Here is a 19,484-nt window from a genome sequence, read left to right on the forward strand (position 1 = left end):
ATAATTTTTTTTAAATACATTTCTTGTTTATCTTAGTAAATAACAATTTTAATATATAATCACTATCAACCACATGTTAACCAAGCATTTTCAATCAGAAGCTGCAACCATCCTTCAAGCGAGCAACAGGACATCTCACAGGTTAAAACGCTTGAAAATGACAGAATTATGAAGGCTGTTAGGTTCAATGCAATCCAATGACATTACAAGAAAACTGGTTACAATTACAGCAACAAAGATGCCTGAACTCGACACCGGGAAGATATAAATAGCAGCTATCTGCTAAAATGTGATTAACTTGACATTGTTGAGGCGAAATACAACCTGTAGTTAAGACAAGCAGAGAGAGCAGCTGCATCAAAGAAGGCGACAGCAGCTGTGATAATCGCCATAAAATCCCTCAAACTAATAAGATGAAAACTGCAAATGTCCCAAGCCTGATCCGTTAAAAATAGCAGCGAATGAAAGCATAGCAGGGGATAAAGGGAATGACGAGCTAGACTAATGAAAATAAAAAATGTGATCACCGTTAGTATTACTTTCTTTTAGAACTGTGAGAACTATGATGAGTACACTTGAAATCTGATTTAGGTTTTGGCATATCTACGTGGAAAAATGCATTCTAATGAGAGCATAACAAAATTATGCACCATGACAAAATCCAAGAAATAAGATGGGACGATTCTGCTACTTGATAGTTCAACCACCCATCCCTTCTTACGCCCAGCAAACTTCAGGAGACGATGTTCACAGACATTTATAACGTGGGAGTAACATCTGCCAAAAGCAATTTTAGAGTCTCATATGTCGTAAAACAGATACTGACACCAGGCACAACCTTGTAGTATTCAGGCATAATGCCTCTGTATAGACCCCGAAATCCTTCGGTCTGAATTATGTGCTTGAAAATACCAAGAAGACCTGTGGTATAAACACGGGCCCGTCCACCTGCTCCTTCCAATTGCTTCCTTCGTCTCACCAGATCAAGAGGAAATGTTGCTGCATATTCCAAGAACGATAGGAAAAAAAAAAAAAACATTATCCTTACACAATAAGACATGCTTTTTACTAGTATCAGATTTTATCAAACATCATGAGAACCTCTTGAGTCTCGTATGTTCATTTTTTTTTCCCTTCATTCATAATTGGAAAAATCAATCATGCAAGAAAAGTAACTCTAAAAGAAAATAGAAGCATTAGAAAGGACAACAATGTGTTGCAAGGTATTTAATACAAGAAAAAAAATTCAAACAGTTTGCACTATCAATTTAAACTTTGAGCACACATGATGCACACGCATGACCACTACTTTTAAAAAACTTTCTCGAGTCTTTGTTTATAAATCAAAGGGGAAAAGAAAATCAGCAACATGCATATCTGATAGAAATGTTACAGTCGGCAAAGGAAGCCTATGTGAATCACGAGGCGTAAAGATTCCAATACCCATTGTTACAGTCGGCAAAGGAAGCCTATGTGAATCACGAGGCTTAAAGATTCCAATACCCATTGTTACAGTCGGCAAAGGAAGCCTAGGTGAGAAGCATACCTCAACGAGGATACCTCTCACAACTGGTAACTGAGAGAACAGCACTAGTTCACCTGGGAGAAGTGTCATTCTATTATGCAATCAACTGCAATGCTTGGGGAGACAAGTTATCAAAGAAATGTTTGAGAGATAAGGTTAATGCAGGAAAGATTCTCACATAGAAAATAATCTTAGATGAATGGCAAGAAAAAAGTATTTTTATTGACTTCCGTACTAAAATTTCAAATGCAAGATATAAAACAACGCTGTCTGGTCTCTGGCTCTAGTGGTCAGTCTGTTTAGATACTTAATTCAAAGCCTGCGAGACCTGCTTCACTGCATGCAAACAGCTATACGTATTAACTTCTTTGATTAGATATTGCTATATTCTAATAAAAAAAGTTAAGCGGTTCAACCAAAAGCTTTATTCAACACTGCTTATCTACTAATAAAAATTTGGCACAGCCAGGAAAGTTCTGGGAGAAGTGAAAATGATAAGGCAACCTTAACATCTCCTGTTCCTGTGTTTTATGGGAAGATAGGAAACATAGATCATACCAAATGGCCAACCATTGAAGATGTATGGATGACAAAAAGGACACCTACACCATGAATATGTGCAATAACAGTACAGGAGAGAATACTAGAACCATGCATCATAGTTGAAAAAAAACCTGGGCTTCAACAAAAGCCATGCTTCACTTGTGTAACAAAAAAAATCTAAATTTTGAAAAGAGCATTCATTTAACAGGTTACAGCACTACCTGTTGAAGATGCAATGCCTGAAAGACTACCACAAGCCAAACTCATGGCGATAGGAGAATCATGGGGCCTGGTTTGATTTAGGAAAAAAAATTGACTTAATTGGACATACAAACTGCACATAACATGGCTTGTAGAAACAAGTGAGATCATACTGCTGAATCAACAGGTGAGCTTACCTGCGGGACTGCCAAAAAGATCGTAAGCTCTCATAGACTGAAAAACTGATAGCTATACTGGGTCCAACACCCTACATTAATGTTCAATCGCAGTTAACCACAAATCAAAATGTTGGAACCATCAAGCATAAATTCTGATATGACCATAATCAATAGAAACACACCAAAAGGGTGGCTCCAAGTCCCTTGTAGAGGCCAAAAACACCCTCTTCTCTGCTAATTGTTTGCAAGGCATGCCAAATACCTCTGTAATAGATCATATTTGTCTACAAAATAGGAAACTAAAAGAATTAATGAAGAAGCAGCATTCACATGATAACAGTCACACAACAAATTTAAAAGCAGAAACTACAAAATTGGAAAATGACATTGCACTCTAGATATAAACTAATGGAGAGCATAAATCATTAACACAAGTCATAACCACAACCATCTGCTTAAGGGAAGAAATCCATGGGCAACAACTACAATCCTTGTCAAGGGATGAATTACCATAAATCACAGACTAAGTCATATAGAACTGAATAAAACAAACCAGTAGAAACGATCCTTTTCTATTATTCAGAAACAAAGAGTCAACATTGATTGAATTTTGACCATGAAAAGCAACAAAGGTAGAGCTCCACATCAGTGGCACGCACTAAATTTACACTTTATAGTGCCCATTACATTTTACTGTGCAACCATTATAACAGAAGCAAACAACTAATCTTCAGATGACTACTTGTTTTGGTTACTGAAGTTGATGACAGGAAAAATTAACAATGGTTTAAAAGTTGGAACTTGATCTTCAAAGAGGTCAACAACAAATACCAGGACTACAAACAGAGGGTATGCCCCATCAGCCAAGGGTTTAAAGCTGAAACTTATGAATCTGATTAGATGCACATCTAGTGTTTGATTATGAAAGAAAAATATGACTGCATAGAAGGCACAAAAAATGCTTGGCATTCTACTCATTAAACCTCACATTGACGTGCTCAAAGACAGGAGCAAATGAGGAGAACATACTTCGATGCATAATGGAAGATAGTTGCAGCAAAATTATCTTTCCAAGGCTATACCTGAGCTGCAAGGCGTGTCCTCACAAGATCCAATGGATATGTAGCAGATGCTGCTGTTATTCCTGCCAAACCACCACCAACAAAATGGACGAACAGGTTGACACCTGCACTTTCTCTATGGATTTCCAGGCCAGGAATCATATGTAGAAACTACATTGCAAGTACACATAATCAAAATCAAGCTACTAGGACATAGAGGCACAAAAACTAAATTGGAGGTGGTTTAGAGCTACAGAACAAAAATGATCCATACAGTGTTTCTGCAAACCTGTTTGTAGCGCTCGTATGCATAGAAATTGACAGACGAGTAAGGTAGCCGATGAGCAATTGTAACAAGATTCCCTTTCCAAAGAGCTCTAAATCCTTCCTCTCTGATAACTCGGGAAGCCTCATGCCATATGCTAGCTTTCCTCAATGTCGCAACATCTGAGTGCATGCCTTGCACCTACAAAGATAACGCCACATAAAAATGATGCCCAACACAATGTACAGCGTCACCAACAATTTTCACCATTCCATAGATGCTAATCCAAAATTTCCAGATCCTTAATTGGTTTTAGTCCAATGAAATCCATAATAGTTTGCTTTACCAATTCAATTAAAGTAGACGCAACCGCTGAAGGACAAAAACCACATCCTTAGTCCAAAAAACCAACATTCCTCAGCACAAATACAATCAAACCCATCAAACAATAACACAGAAACTCAATTAACAACATCAAACAGCTTAACAACCAACACAAACAAAACAAAGAAAAATACGACAATGGGTAAAACTAACCTGAAAGAGTATGGTGAGGCGTGCAAGAGGTGCAGTGCAAGTCTTGCTTAGTGCACCCGCAACTCCACCAGCTACAAGCTGCGAAATTGTCCCGATCTGTGATTGCTGATGCTGTTGCTGCAATGGCTTGTGCTGTTTCGGCTGTGAATTAAGAGCCCTTGGTCCTCCCTCTACTACCACTCCCACTCTTGCCTCTGTCTGCATCCCTCAATAACTCTCTTTCTCCCTTCAAAATTGGATCTTTATCTCAAACATAAAAAACCCAACTTATTTTTCCCTCAAAAAGAACCCAACTTTACTTCACTAATCAGTACAAAAATTGAAACCCATAATTATTTCTGAAAAGAAACAAGAAAATCTTTCCCGTAACCCTCGAGATAGCTTCTTCTTGTTGTTGTAATTGTTCTTTTTTGAGCTAAAGCTCAAGGGCCCTTCTTTACCTTTGCTGTGCTCTCCGTATTTGAGAAAAGAAGTGGTAAACACCTTTAAGAAGAGACTCCAAAATTACACGCACTCGTTTTAAATTTATCAAACAGTCACCGCGACATCAAAACTACGTCGTTTTAGTTTTGCTTTCGTTTCCGCCTGCACTCGGTTTTATCATTGCACGACAGTTTTAGCCGCTGATATATAATAGACCCCATAGTGAATGTCTGATTGTTGACTTTTTATTTTGATGATGCAATTTGATTGGCTGACGTGAACTGATTTTATGATGATAGGGTAGAATGGAGTATTCAAGTTTTTTCGATATTGATGGAATACAAAGGATTTAATTTATTGGGTGATGGAATATTCTTGCAAGCTGAAGTTTCAATGTCTTTAGCAGTAAATCCAGCCATTTGACAGATGTGAAGGCTTAGCGTAGTCGGTTAATCATTGTTCTATTGAAAGGCTGACGCGTGGCTTTCCCTCCTGTAACTATTTGATTGTTTATCGTGCTTTCGAAGTGTTTCACCGACCAAATTCCACGTATGTGATTTATCGGTGCTCTTGTAAATCACACTACAATTTCCTGGTTGGCTACTTTGTCAGTTTGATCCCCAAATTTTTACAATTCAATAAATCAGTCACCAATCGTTTTTTAGTTCTTGCTTAGGGCCTGATTAGAAAAAATGTAAAACAAAAAAGTTCTTTTTTTTTTTGGAAAAGTGACATGACCGTACTCCCTTAGATTGTTTTAGAAACGTTTAAGAAAATTAAAGGAAATTAAATGGGGATGTTTGCAAAGTATTTTTTATTGGAAAACACATTAAAATAATATATTTTTTAAAATTTATTTTTAAATTCAAGACATTAAAAACACCAAACCGCAATTCCAAAAATCTCCTCATTGTGCACCGACGCTCTGAGAAGAACGCATTCATACCGTGTAGAAATGTAGAAAGTTGAGGCCATCTGTATTTGCAATTGGAGGAAAAGAAGGCCAGCATTCTGTCATGAAAATGACCCGAAGTTCATTTTCTTTTTCCATGCGCTATCCGTATCCAAATTAACCATCCCCTCATTTTCTTTTATTCGAATACATGAGCTAGACAAATAATGTGCTGGTTTTGGGCAATGATGGAATATGGATACTTGTCACCTTAATCACCTTCATCCATGGCACCGAGCTACTTGAAAAATTTGTGCATGAATTTTCTACTAGGAACTGTGAAAATGACTGGAAGTTCAAAGAAATCTAATGCAAATATCAAAAAGCAACAGTTGATCTTGTGTACCGAACATTTCCAACTGTACTGATCACTTGATAAAAAGAGGTTGCCTGATTCATATTATTACATCACGGACAGTCCATTATATTCAGGCACAATGAAGAAAACTTCAGCTTGCAGCCGATCCAGCATCTGACTCCTCTAGTCTTTCCCAAAATGCTGCTTTTGTAGTTCAAAACCTGTTCCTGGAGCTGAATCCATCATGCTAATCATTTCCAGGTTGCCATGGTGGGGTATGCTCATAGGGAGAGGCCACGATTGATCAGTGCGATTATTCTGTGGAAGACCCAATGCCAAAGAAACACCTTTGCTTCCACTAACACCAGCAGAGTGGTAATTACCTGACAAATTGTTGACACAAATATTTCTTGGCTCCTGTCTCTGCTTAGATACATCAGCAAGTTCATTTCGGAGGCGTTTAGTTTGGTATTCGTTCTGGTTTTGAGTTGATCGGGGCTGTTTCTCAAGAGGCAAATCAGATGCAATGTTGGCACTCTGACTGACCGTGTCAAATGGTGCTTGAGTTTGCTGTGATTCAAGCATGTGTACTTCTTCCACCATTGGCTTCCAAAGTCTAACTCTTGCGTTTATAAACCAATTAGAAACCTGCGTGGACAGAGATTGAAGCCATATTAACTAAAATTGTTGTCTTTTAGGTTGATTCTTGTTGCCACAGAACAGCCCATGACAAGAAATAGGCGGTCATATGAACACCCATCCAGCTTAAAATAAACATTTATGCATAAACATAGACATCCTTTAAGGCATGTCCGTAGACAATAATTCTCAGGGTGTAAAAATCCAGTCATTGGAACAATGTTAAAAAAACAAGATATGAAGTGGAAAAGGCACACCTGAGTCCTTGATAGACCTGTCTGCTGAGCCAAGGCTTGCTTTTCCGAGTCTGTAGGGTAGCTGGATAGTTTAAAAACCAGTTAAATAAACATCAGTATTTAGAAGTCAAGATTCTTGCATAGTAAAGAGCTCCTGGAGTTCTTCAAACACTTACGGGTGTAGAAAGTGTTCAAACAACCACGACTTAAGCACAGCCACAGCATGATCAGGAAGTCCTCTTTGAGATCGCCAAACAGGATGTTGAATGAAGTTCAAGTTCAGAGTTGGATTTTGGTTTCTAAGGCCTCGTTCAGTTGTTCCATGTCTAGGATTTTTTTCCTTAGTGACACTGCTACCATCAAAGTTTTTTCCTGTGAACTGAATTTTATCCAAAAGGGCATTCTTCAAGCTATTAAAATGCTTCAAAACAATTTTGGTCGCATAACAAACATAAGGAGCTGCATTTCCAAGACCAGCAACAGTTTCAAATGATGCAACAACTGACTGCATGTGCTGGCAATATAGTTTGTATCTCCTGTATACCTAATGGAGATTCAAAAAGAGCCAAATTAAGTCCAAATCTGAAATTCATAAAGATTGTTAGCTGGTAGTTACATTCGAAGGAAAAATAAAGCAGAGCCATTAGCTAATGGATAACATCTTAGAACTTCACAGTAAGAAGTACATGTGATTATGCAGCATAACCATCCCGTCCCAGAAGTTGTTACTATAATTTAAGTTTTGAACAACTAGGGCGGAGATGGCAGCATCATTCGTTTAATTTTATCTGTGATCACATCTATGCCACTCTCAAAGATTCATATTAAAATTCTCCATTCGCTACTGTGATGATTCAAATGCAGTATTAAATACCTTCTGCTTTTAACTTCAAAAAACAAACAAACAAACAAAAAGCAGTTTCAAATCACTAAACAAATTGGTTTATATATATATATATATATATATATATATATCACTAAACAAACCATCAATTCTATTAATTGTCCCTCAATTAGTATTTTTATGGTTCAAAACAAAACAAAACAAAACTCTCTCTCGAATTTATTTGCAAGAGGATCGAGTCGGGGAAAACCACCAGCAGTAATTATATTGTATGAAAAAATCGATTGCATGCTCCCAAAATAAGAAATGGACGATTTGAAACCATTTCCTCCATACTAGTATATGGAGAAAGACCAGATTCTTCCTATAAAGAACACTTTTCCCATTATCAAAGCCAGACAATGTGGTGGTCTTTTGTAGTTTCAGCTTAATTATCCAATATGCCTCATTTTGGTCCATGTGCAGTAATTCCAGTTAAAGAAGAAAAGATAGCAGAACAAAATCTGAAAGAAAATAAAGCATGCAAAACAGAACAAGAAAGAAACAGTAACTTGATTCAATGTGACAAGACAAGACATCTTTTTTCCATGACTACTTCAAATATCTTTTCCCGAGATACTGATTCCTGGACAGCAACAATCAAATCATTCACTCAGTCAATTAGAGATGACAGTAACACCAATGCAATATTCCCAAGCATCCTCCATTTCATTATCTTGATCCAGATTAATAGCTGGATTTAGAGTCTATTCTCCAGAATAAAATAAAATTATTTAACCTCATAAATGTCCTCGATATAAAGACGATTCAAAATATAAAATAAAAAAATACACAGCCTATTTACCTGACTAGTGACTAACTACTATCTTACAATGAAATGAATAGTGTACTACTATAGACAATTCACGGGCAACTTTTTGTTATTTATTTATAATAATTCTCACATGGGTCATGCACATAAATTGATATTTTCTGGCATTCACTATTCTTAAATCTTTCTAGGTCTGTAATCTCCAGTTTATTAAAACTTCTAATTCTTTTAGAGAATGTTAAATCAATAATTAATCTTCACCACGAGAACGTACTAAGCCGAGCTAATATGGGAGTCTAGATGATTTTCAAACAGAAATACACATAAAGGGCATTCTCCAAAACATATTTCCTGATTAAACAGATAGTATAGAAAGCAGAGAAAGTTTTGGCTAATCTTTGATTAATTGTTATATGAATTTGAATCTGAGATTTTTTTTTATTTCTGTTCATTAAGCTAAGCTCTGCAGCGAAACCTGCCAAAATAAAAGATAAATAAAGAAACGATACAGAGTACTAAAGGTTGAAACAAAATTACCTCATCCAGCATCAATATTAGCTTTGAATTCTTGCATTGATGCTCTACCCGATCACTTAAAAAAGCAATTTTCTCTCTCGAAATTTCACTTTCGTTCAAACCATCCAGAGGAAAGTTTGCATTTGCACAATTAATCATACCACAAATATCGTCCAAAATCTGCTGCGCAGGCTTCAAGAACCTGGAGGTCTTCAATATTGAAGCGTAGCCAGTAAAAGGACCGAAAGGGACTACAGAGCTTTTCATTTCACCATTCTGCTTCAAGGAATCGCCTGAAACTGAAACGGCATTGTGTCTTTGGTTATCGAGTTGAAACGAAAGAGACAAAGATAAACCCTGGCTAGATAAGGGCTGGTAGTTCATGTCTTTGAGGGTTTGAAGTGAAAAGAACGAAGAAGATTGTGAAGGGCTCATGAAAGTTTGTCTAGAGAATAATGGGGTTGGTGGGTTTTGCTGTTCTTGGTTGGTTTGAGTGGTGACACGGAGCTTGTTTTTTCTGTTTTGTTGTGGGACATGGAAGGGCTCAAAGTTTTGTGCCATGAATATATACTCTATGAAATGCTTTTGAGCGAGAGAGAGTTTAGCGATAGTGAAAGTGAAGTGGTGATGATGATGATTGATGAAGAGAAGGACGGGTTATGATATAATGATCAAATTTTTCTGCGGCATGCAGAATGGTGGCAGTGGGGTAGCAGAGAGACCAGACTCTTGACGACTTGACCTGGGGGGGGGGGGGGGGCGGATTGCGAAGCGTTTGATGTAGGGAAATAAGATAATTGTTTTCTTTATTTATTTTTTTTGTTTTAGTGGTTGATGATAATGATAGTATCGTGTTATCTTCGGTAATCATAAATACGTTTAAAATGATAAAACTTTTAAAATAATTAAAATGATAGGTGAAAATGTATTTAATTAAAATTTATGAAAAAAATAGATGTGTTATATATTATAAATGCGATTTATATAACAAATCATTTCTGTATTTAATAAGTATTTTCAACTATTAAAGTTGTAGGGTATTTTTTAGCATGGAAGAAAGTTCTTACTTCTTACCATTAGACATTTGATTGGGTAAAGGGGCATGACCTATTGCTTAAACTTTTGGTCACCAAACACCTACCTTTATGTAAAGGTGAAGTTAGCGAGTGCGCGTTTGAACAGGCTAAATATATTTTCACAAAAATACGTTTGGGATTAGAAAAGAATAAGAATTTTATTTTTAAATAAATTTTTATTATTTTAACATTAACATATTAAAATTATCTAAAATAACTAATAAAACGGTATCAAATTAATATTTTTATAATTTAAAAGTCACTTTGAAAAAGTATTTTCAAACCCAGCTAAAACTTAATTACAAACACAACATAAAAATTGTAATGATGTAATTATGATTTTAAATATGATTTGGATATGGAGATAATAATAAGTCGCATATAAAGTGGGTATAAGTACAATTTAAATGATAAATATTCATTTAGTATGCTCATGATTATTGTAGTATGGATACAAAATATGCATACCACTTGTTCGACTTAAAAAAAAACATTTTGATTTATAGGGATCTAATTGCAAGAAAATATAACATAGGACTAAAAATGTAAAGCTAGTTTTCAGACTACAGCATGTTTCAGTTGTTAATTAGACAAAAAAAAAAAAAAATTGTTAACAAGAGCTTCTTTTGGTTTTTTAATGTTTTTATGCGTCTGGAGTTTTTTTTTTTTATATAAAAAAAGAAAATCAATAGAAAACAAAACGGTGGATAAAGTTCTAATTAAAAACTTATTTTTAAAGTAAAAATTCAATCTTGTGATATTTTTTAGTTTATTTAATATAAAAATATTCAACACCACATAATATCAAATACATTTTATACTCAGGTTTACAATTACACAAACCTCAATCACAAATAAAAAAAAAAGTGCAACAAAAAACTTTAAAAGTAAAGCTCCAACTATACCAACAAACCCCTGTATCTTTTTATGAGCGTGAAGTGTAATTGTATTTATGTTTTTAAAAAAATTAAAATTTTTGTTGAAAATTAATTTTTTTTATAGATTTTGGATGTTTTGATATGCTAATTTTAAAATAATTTTTAAAAAAAAAAAAATAATATATTTTAAAATAAAAAAATTATTTTAAAATAAATTTTTTTTAAAAAAATACTATAATCAATTTCTAAATAATCACTTTAAGTTTCACTTTTGATGTCAGGCACCTCAAATTGTTCTTTTTGAACAATGAAAGAATGATGATGGTGAGAATCTCATATGAGTTGAGCACGTTTGATTTTGTAATAATAATTATATATTTTTTTAATTTTTTTGCTTAAAAGTATATTAAATAATATTTTTTATTTTTTAAAATTTATTTTTAATATAACACATCAAACTATTCAAAATATATATAAAAAATAATTTAAAATAAAAAAATAAAATTAAAAAACTCGTACTCTACAGGTTAAATAACGTCCTTGACTTTGTCAAAATTAATTAACCAACCTATAAAACCTTTTATTTTCCAACAGTAAATCTGACACTCATGCCTTTTCGTCATTTTCTTACGGGTTACAAGTTCACAAATATCTCGGGAATATTCAACACGCCAAGAACAAATGGATAACGACAAAAAAATCCGGGTATTTGCATTCCATAATAAACTCAGGGCATCAACTCCATCCCATCATCCTTGTTCAAATTAGTCGCAGCCACCCTCCTCTGCACATTTTTGTAAGTATACCTCCTCGCGAAGAACACATAAGCAAATATATTCACGGAATTGATGGCTGCCAAAAGCCAGTAAAATTTGTCCAAGCGACTGGAGTTCAGGTCCTTGCCAATCCAACCTTTGCCATCTTTCTCTGTAATATGATCCACGGCGGTTATTAGAAAGCTACTTAAAAAGTTCCCAGCTCCAAGCACACTAAGAAAAAAAGCCATGCCCAAACTTCTCATTGAATCAGGAACTTGGTCATAAAAAAACTCTTGCAGGCCAACCAAAGTGAACCCATCTCCCAGGCCAAGAATCAAGAATTGGGGTGCCAGCCAGAACACGCTCATAGGCAATTCCACATTTTTCTCTCCGTCTAGCACATCAATATCCTCTTCGGCAATCTTTTGTCTCTTCCTTTCAACCAAGGCTGCAACCGACATGGTTACTACGGAAAAAATCATGCCACTACCAATTCTTTTGAGGATACTAATGCCTCTTTCATTGCCGGTGGCTCTCCTTAAAAATGGAACAAGAATTTTGTCATAGATGACCACAGAGATAATCATCCCGACGGCCGAGAGAGAATAAATGGAGGCTGGTGGGATCTCAAAATTGTGACCTATCTTTCTGTTTAACGTAGCTCCTTGTTTAACAAAGAATGTTGCTGTTTGTACCACACATAATCCAAATGGTAATGAAGTTAACCATATAGGAATTATGCTCAGAACAAGCTTCATCTCCTCTACTTTTGTCACTGTTGCTAGTCTCCAAGGGTTATGTTTCATCTCATTTGTTATTTCCTCCTCTTCAAGCACTGCAGCTTTATCTAGAAACCTGTGAACCAAAGCAAAAGACAATAACGAGGATAATTACACGTCTGTTCTGTGCGAGGACTTTTTTGTTATGCTAGAAGTCTACATTTAACAGAGCATGATCCTCAACTGGAAAGGTTGGAGCTCATTGTAATCAGATAATTAACTAAAGAATTTAACATGCTATATATCCTGGAAGAAAATCTTGGATCGCAGAAAAATTTTCTTACGTGAGCCTGTCTGTGTGTCCTAAAAGTCTGCCTTGGATTTTATAACTGGGGACTTCATATAGAAGAGCAGGATTAGAAGGAGAAGGTAATTTTCTCTTCCTTATAGCTGCAACCAAAACCTGCAACATGGGTGTCAAACCACTCCCTTCTGGTAACCTATATCGGTAATAAGGCTTTCCCAAATAGAATGTTGCTACAGTAACAGCCATTGTAATAGTGAGAATAAGGATTGCAACACCCCAGCTCACGTTGTCTTCGATGTAAACTATGACTGTTACTCCAAGGAAGAGGCCGCAACAAAGTGCAATGTTCCACCAATTGAAGAAAGACAGCTTCTTCTTCCTTTCTTCAGCGTGATCATCATCGAACTGATCAGCTCCGAAGCTCTGGAGGCATGGCTTGTGACCTCCTGTTCCGAGGGAGATGGAATACATAGCAAGGAAAAAAGCCACTTCATGGATCTTTCTTGCCTTTTCACACCCCCCAACATCGCATGGTTTTAGACTTGGAATGAACTGGGACATTGTCAAGAGGCTCAGACCCTAGTTAGGACATTACAGTAACGTTGTCAAACATTATAAAGGGCCTTGAGGCATTAATCGAAAGCCGAGGTATATTTTTCTTGTTCGGAAAGCCAAGAAGAAGAAAAAAAGGAAATGAAATGAAATGACATATATGTATACCAAAAGATATACGAGGGATGATAGCAGGACCATTGAGAACCGGCCTGTGTAGGCATCAGCTAGGAACCCTCCAAACAAGGGCATCATTGTTGTTACTCCTGCCCAATAGTTCACACTCTTTGCTGCTGTTTTGAGGTCTTGATGGATCACTTTTGTGAGGTATGAGATGACATTGGCAGTTATTCCGAAGTTGCAAAGCCTCTCACTAAACTCAATTGCTGCATCAAAATTTACTCAATTTCACATAATCAACACACACACATTCGCGTACATATAATTAAACATACATACAACAGTTAAAACAAGACGGCCACTGATAATTGGAGACGAGTTCTTATCTGGGATGGTTTATGATTCTTTTGTTCGACACCTCACTTTCATTCTTAATCAACATAGTCTGCGGCACTATTATTTTACAAGGCGAAAACCTTACCACATAGATATTACCAGTTTTTTCATCACAGGTTGACAACAAAAGCATTCATGTAGCTTTCTTCATGGATGGAGCGCCTTTGTCAAAGAAAGGCGCACACTTACCGAATTAAGGATGGAACAATTTTGAGATTTATAGTTTAATTAGTTAGGTTTTAGATTTGTTTTTTATAAATTACCGGTTTAAGTCTTATAAATTTTCAGAATTATTAAAAATTTATATGATTATTAGCTTCAGGATCCATGTGATTAATCAAACTATATAAAAATTAATCCGGATACCATGGTAATAAAAAAAAAAGATGAAGGAATTTAACCCTCCTACCTTAATTATATGATACATTGGATCTCTGCAAATAAAAAAGGTGTTCCTTCTTATCCTACAACGTTAATCCTTAATATAACCAACTGGTTTTAAAAACAATCAGTTTAACCCCTGATTAAGAAAAAAGAAAAAGAGATAAAACTTGTTTTCTTTCATTCTTAGGGGAGTATTTTCTTGACATTTTAGTTCTTGACTCAACAGAAAAATTCATAGCTCTCCAATGATTTCTATTTAGTCACGTGGAGATGAATCCACGTGGAATGAGTTGTATCCTACTATAGTTGACCATTACCTTCAGTCTTCATGAAAAAAGGTAACAGTGTTTAGAATTAAGCAGAGATGAGATAGGATGCAAAGAATTCAGATCTGTTGAACACTTGAGCAAAAACCGAAGAACAAGTTTCTTAATAGCACTGACATTAACAAATAAATTAAACTTACTGATGATAAAAAGAGAGGCTTTCCAGACTCCAGTTGAACTTCGAAGAGGAACTCTTCCCTTATAATCGACGGAAGAATCATGAACCCGTTTCTCTTCCTCGTCTGATTCTTTAGCTTCACGTCCTGCTTTCCTGTTCTCCAGTTGCTCCATCTAGCCAACCAGGTGTAAGGAAGAACTAAAACAGTTGGAAAGTTGACAGAGACGAATATTTCTTGGGAAGGGAGTCGGAGTGTTTTGTGACAAGCATCTAGCTTTACTCGATTTTAATTCTTGAGTAACCGAGGCTGGCCATCGGGATGGGTTCTAAATCATTCATGAAAGTTTTCATGTTGTTAGTTAAAAGATTTAATTTAATTGAGTGGTTTAAAATTAAACATCAGCACACTTGACTTCAGTCCCTATCTTTTGGTTTAAAATTAAAGTTGAATCTATAAGCAAAAATCACCCTCTTGTGCATTTTGCACGTGAGAAAGGAGTGGTCAGGTTGACTAACCTATTTTCATTGTGATGCAAAACTCTTATTACCCTTTTCTTTTTGGTATATTTAAGGAAATGAGCATGCCCTAAATGGAAGCTTGGTGGTGTGCCAAGCCCTGAGCATAATAGGTGTGTCACCATCCAGATTCAGACATAATTGAGTTTGACATGCTCCAAACCCCGGGAATGCCAGACCCAGTCATGATTGGGCTTGGCGGTGTGCCAAATCCTAGCACGCTGGGTCTAACGTTAACTAGACTTAGACGCGATTAGACTTGATAGCATACCAAGCACCGGGAATGCTAGGTTTCGTGTTAGCCAGACCCAACCATGATTGGGCTTGGCAGTGTGCCAAACCCTAGCACGTTGGTTCTAATGCTAGCTAAACTTAAGCGTGATTGTGCTAAGCACTGGGAATGCTGGGTCTAGCAGGCACTTGACAATGTGCTAAGACTCAGGCTCGCTAGGCTTGGCAACACACTAAGCCCCTGACATGCCCATGAAAATGAGTATCCTTCCTTGGAACACCTAAGGGAATGACCATCCTTTCTTGGTACGCTTAAGGGAATGAGGTAATGTGGTTTTGACAAACATGCCAGATCCAAGACGCTTGGACTTTGCAGTCAGCTAAGTCCATTGCTTGTGGATTTGGCAGTAATCCAAGTCCACGATAACATGAGTTTGGCAAAAATGCCAGACCAAAATACTTGGACTTGACCATCCGCCAAGTCTAAGGTAACGTAGATCTGATGAATATGCCAAACTCAAGATACTTAGACTTGGCATATAGCCAAGTCCAATGTAACGTGGATCTAGCGAACATGCCAACTCCAAGGCATTTGGACTTAGCAGCTAGCCAAGTCTAAGATAATATAGGTCTAAAAACATCCAAGATCCAAAGTAATTGTATTTGACAAACATGTCAGATTCAAGGTATTTGGATTTGGTAGTTAGCCAAGTTCAAGGTAGCGTGAATATGATAAACATGTTAGAGTCCAAGGTAATGTGTGCATGTTAGACCCAAGGTACTTGGACTTGGTAGTTAGCTAAGTTCAAGGTAACGACTATTCTTCCTTGGACATGCCCCAGAAAATAATCATCCCTCCTTGGCACACCCAAGGGAATGACCAACCTCTTTGGGTCTAACCCCGTGGAGTCTAACCTCATGGAAGAACTCAGTTTCCATGGGGTTAGCTACATTTGATGTCTTGGACCCTAATCTACATGTATCTTTTATGTGTGTAAAAATTATTCAAGGACCCACCATATTCCCATCAAACATTAATATAGATATAAAAAATATTTATCCCTTATTAAATGTTATTAGGGTAAGATTAGACTTCAGACTGTTCTTCTCACAAAATCACAAAACTCATAGGTTATAAGTACACCATGAGACCTTCAAAGCAAATGATCACAATTTTTATTTTCTACTGCATATATATTTTCGGAGCATCTCTCTCTAGAATATTATTATATTTTCTTTCTCTAAAAAAAAATACTTATCTAAACACCGATGAGCTCCCAATTCCACCAAAGAAAACTTTTTGTAAGGAACTAATCACAATATTCATTCTTTACTGCATATATATTTTTGGAGTATCTCTTTCTAGAATATTATTATATATATTTTTTTTAAAAAAATACTTATTTAAGCACCGAAGAGCCCCTACCTCCACCACTTTTTTTTTTAGCAAGGTGCTAGTTATAATCCATCTTGATCTACCAAACATAAAATATATAATAAAAAATACTTTGACTAGGAAGGATATAAATAAAATTATTAGTATCAAATGATTAACTAATTATACAGCTTAAGAATCCTATTCCAAGTGCAGTTTGATTTTTGGAACTTCGTCGCATGTTATGCTCAGTACTGCCATTAAAGTTTTATAAATATTTAAGCACTACATTAATTAGTTTAATATTGGACGTCGTTCTTGGTCCACTACGTACAATGGGGTCTTAACAATAAAAAGAATGGCAATAAGTCTCCCCGGGGGAATCAATGACTAAAAGGAACCTTGCATTCAACTTTTTATGTAGATTTTTTTTCCCACTTGATAGTGACTTTGGGCATCCGGGAAAGCCAGGTTCCCATTGCAATGGAAAAGAACCTCTTTTTTTTTTTTTTTTAATATAATTATTTAGATTAATTTATATTTATTTTGACTAATTTTATAAGTTCTAAAATTAATAATTATATAAGCTTTCAGTGACCTTAAGATTTGTAAAATTTAAATAAATAATTTTTAAATAATAAGTCTAAAATCTGATTAGTTAAACTATACACTATATATTAAAAAAACAATATTGTTAAAGTAGGCCTGTGGGTCACTGTGATACCAAACATTATAAATAGATGTTAAAATTCACATGGCAGCATCTAATTCGAGTGAAGACGTTGCTATTGAATAAGGTGAACGCGGCCAAATTTTTTTTTTCTTAAAGTAAAAGTGAGGAGAGGGACATGTCGCTGTGGAGAGCAGATAAAAGAACTACGGACCGTATAATTCCATAAATATAAATTAAGAAAATATTGTTATCCTCTTGGATATGTATTCAAGCAAGATATCCCTTTCTTCAGCGTCATTGAGTTCGAATCACATCGTTGATTTGATTGATTTGGGATGGCATTAAAAATCCAAAACTACAAAGACTTAATTGGTCAAAATGATCGAACCTTATCAGAGATAATCACTATAGGTGGCATGCGATCGATATAATCAGAGTTTACAAATTTCTTCACTTTCCTTTGTGTATATCCCTCAAGAACCCCCCCTCCCCAAAACAAAAAAAAGCCACCATAGTCTTAATCCATAGATTAATCTTGAATTTTCTTTTTTAATAAGATTCCACTAACTCTCCTATCAACTCAAGTATTCCATTCATTAAGTGTAATAATAAACAGGTTTAATTCTTAGTTGTTCGTGACAGAGAAAACCATAATTTTGTCGTAGATATTCATTTGGATACCTGTACTTGTTTTTTTTTCTCTCTAGTACTTGGTGTTGGAATTTGTTTTTTATAAATTATGGTTAATTCATATATTTTTTTTTTGCTAGTCTACTCTAAACTTAGATTTAAGTAATTTATTGTAAAAGAATTTAATGGCCCATAAAAAAATTTCTTTTTTTCCATCTCAATTATGAATATCCATCCCATTAATACAATCAATCTTGAAGAGTTTTTTTAAAGATAAAACATATTGATTTTAAAGTTAAAGCTGATAGGTTTTTATTTTTTTTATAACGGGACAACAAAAATTAATATTAGTAATTATTAGATTTAATTCTCTATTAATTTTAATTAAAAAAAATCAATTTAAATAGAAATGAAATAAGAGATATTCCGAGCACTTTTTTGCTACAAATCTCTATCCTTCCCCTGTTGTTTTACCTTCTTTTCCTCCTTCCTAGAGCTCAGCTTCATGTCCATTGTATAATCTTAATCTTATTCTGAACATATTATTTTCTATGGTATTAGTTTATAGTATTATTTTCTACTTTCCATTCTGATAAATTTAAAGCTTCCTTTTGTTACATATTTCAAGGTGGATGAAAGGCAAGAGATAATATAATCTCAGTCTGACTTAAGGAATATTCTCACTTCATGGATTCCCATGGTTTCTCAATGACAGCACTAATGTCTCTGTAATTATGGATTACAGTGGTTTAATGATATATGTTATGTCTATATGGTCTGTGCTGCTTCGTTCGGGAATGGGCTTCTATAATTTATATCAACTTTGAGGTGCGGTTGCTTCATCTAATTATGCAGAGTTTTGAGTATGATTTCACACAGCAGGGTTGTGCCCAAACAGAAAAAAGCTTGCCTCAATGACGCCATGCTAGAAAAGTGGTGGTCAGGGGCGTGGCTCCTCCGCGTTGTGCTCCCCACTCTCAAAGGCGACGGGGGATCCATTTTTGCCGTGCACGCTGTGGAACCCATCATTGTCTAACGTGAATGCGTTATGTTGGGTCGGAATCTGTAAAAAAGTAAGGGTTCCACAGCCTCTGAACTGTATTTTGTTTTTTATCAATGATCAATGGTAGGACCTCTATTAACTGCACTCAGCCACAAATCAATCTCAGTGCGCATACCGGTGCAGCCCCACCAAAACGCCGGGATATATCCCCTTCTCTGTCCACCAGAAACAGCTATTTATCTCTGGCTCTAAAACGCTCATAGTTGTCGGCTATAATATTTATATCAACGCTAATCACTTTTTCAAGGTCTCCGACTCTCACTTCTTCTTGGATGCCCTCGGAAAAGATGGAAAGGTACTGTATTTTTTCCGTGCAGAGCGTTTCGGAGCAT

The 19,484-nt window shown here is 35.7% G+C and overlaps 3 protein-coding genes across 7 annotated transcripts; all 3 read right to left on the reverse strand.

Moving 5' to 3' along the window:
• Positions 1-505: 505 nt before the first annotated feature.
• On the reverse strand, positions 506-4,803 carry LOC118052250 (uncharacterized). Of its 5 annotated transcripts, none has more exons than XR_004688156.2 (8): positions 4,312-4,803; positions 3,799-3,975; positions 3,531-3,680; positions 2,631-2,732; positions 2,467-2,537; positions 2,290-2,357; positions 1,547-1,631; positions 860-999 (listed from the first exon to the last, which is right to left on the reverse strand). XR_004688156.2 is itself a non-coding variant. In XM_073411029.1 (7 exons), the coding sequence occupies exons 1-7, from the start codon at positions 4,513-4,515 to the stop codon at positions 758-760; spliced, it is 1,014 nt and encodes a 337-aa protein (XP_073267130.1). In that variant the 5' UTR covers positions 4,516-4,802; the 3' UTR covers positions 506-757. The 5 variants fall into 5 exon arrangements, 3 of the variants coding, with proteins under 3 accessions (XP_073267130.1, XP_034919052.1, XP_034919050.1); XR_004688155.2 differs by having other exon boundaries at positions 936-999; positions 1,547-1,861; XM_073411029.1 differs by lacking the exon at positions 1,547-1,631 and having other exon boundaries at positions 506-999; positions 4,312-4,802.
• Positions 4,804-5,971: 1,168 nt separating this feature from the next.
• Positions 5,972-9,764, reverse strand: LOC118052249 (BEL1-like homeodomain protein 9). The gene is made up of 4 exons (XM_035063157.2): positions 9,052-9,764; positions 7,036-7,403; positions 6,881-6,941; positions 5,972-6,632 (listed from the first exon to the last, which is right to left on the reverse strand). The coding sequence occupies exons 1-4, from the start codon at positions 9,589-9,591 to the stop codon at positions 6,168-6,170; spliced, it is 1,434 nt and encodes a 477-aa protein (XP_034919048.1). The 5' UTR covers positions 9,592-9,764; the 3' UTR covers positions 5,972-6,167.
• Positions 9,765-11,539: 1,775 nt separating this feature from the next.
• On the reverse strand, positions 11,540-15,076 carry LOC118052248 (protein NRT1/ PTR FAMILY 5.6). Its single transcript, XM_035063156.2, has 4 exons — positions 14,687-15,076; positions 13,489-13,706; positions 12,806-13,347; positions 11,540-12,597 (listed from the first exon to the last, which is right to left on the reverse strand). Exons 1-4 carry the CDS (start codon positions 14,835-14,837, stop codon positions 11,712-11,714), a joined length of 1,797 nt encoding a protein of 598 aa, XP_034919047.1. The 5' UTR covers positions 14,838-15,076; the 3' UTR covers positions 11,540-11,711.
• Between the last annotated feature and the right edge of the window lie 4,408 nt (positions 15,077-19,484).

The sequence above is a fragment of the Populus alba genome, chromosome 8, assembly GCF_005239225.2.
Source record: "Populus alba chromosome 8, ASM523922v2, whole genome shotgun sequence".
NCBI lineage: Eukaryota > Viridiplantae > Streptophyta > Magnoliopsida > Malpighiales > Salicaceae > Populus > Populus alba.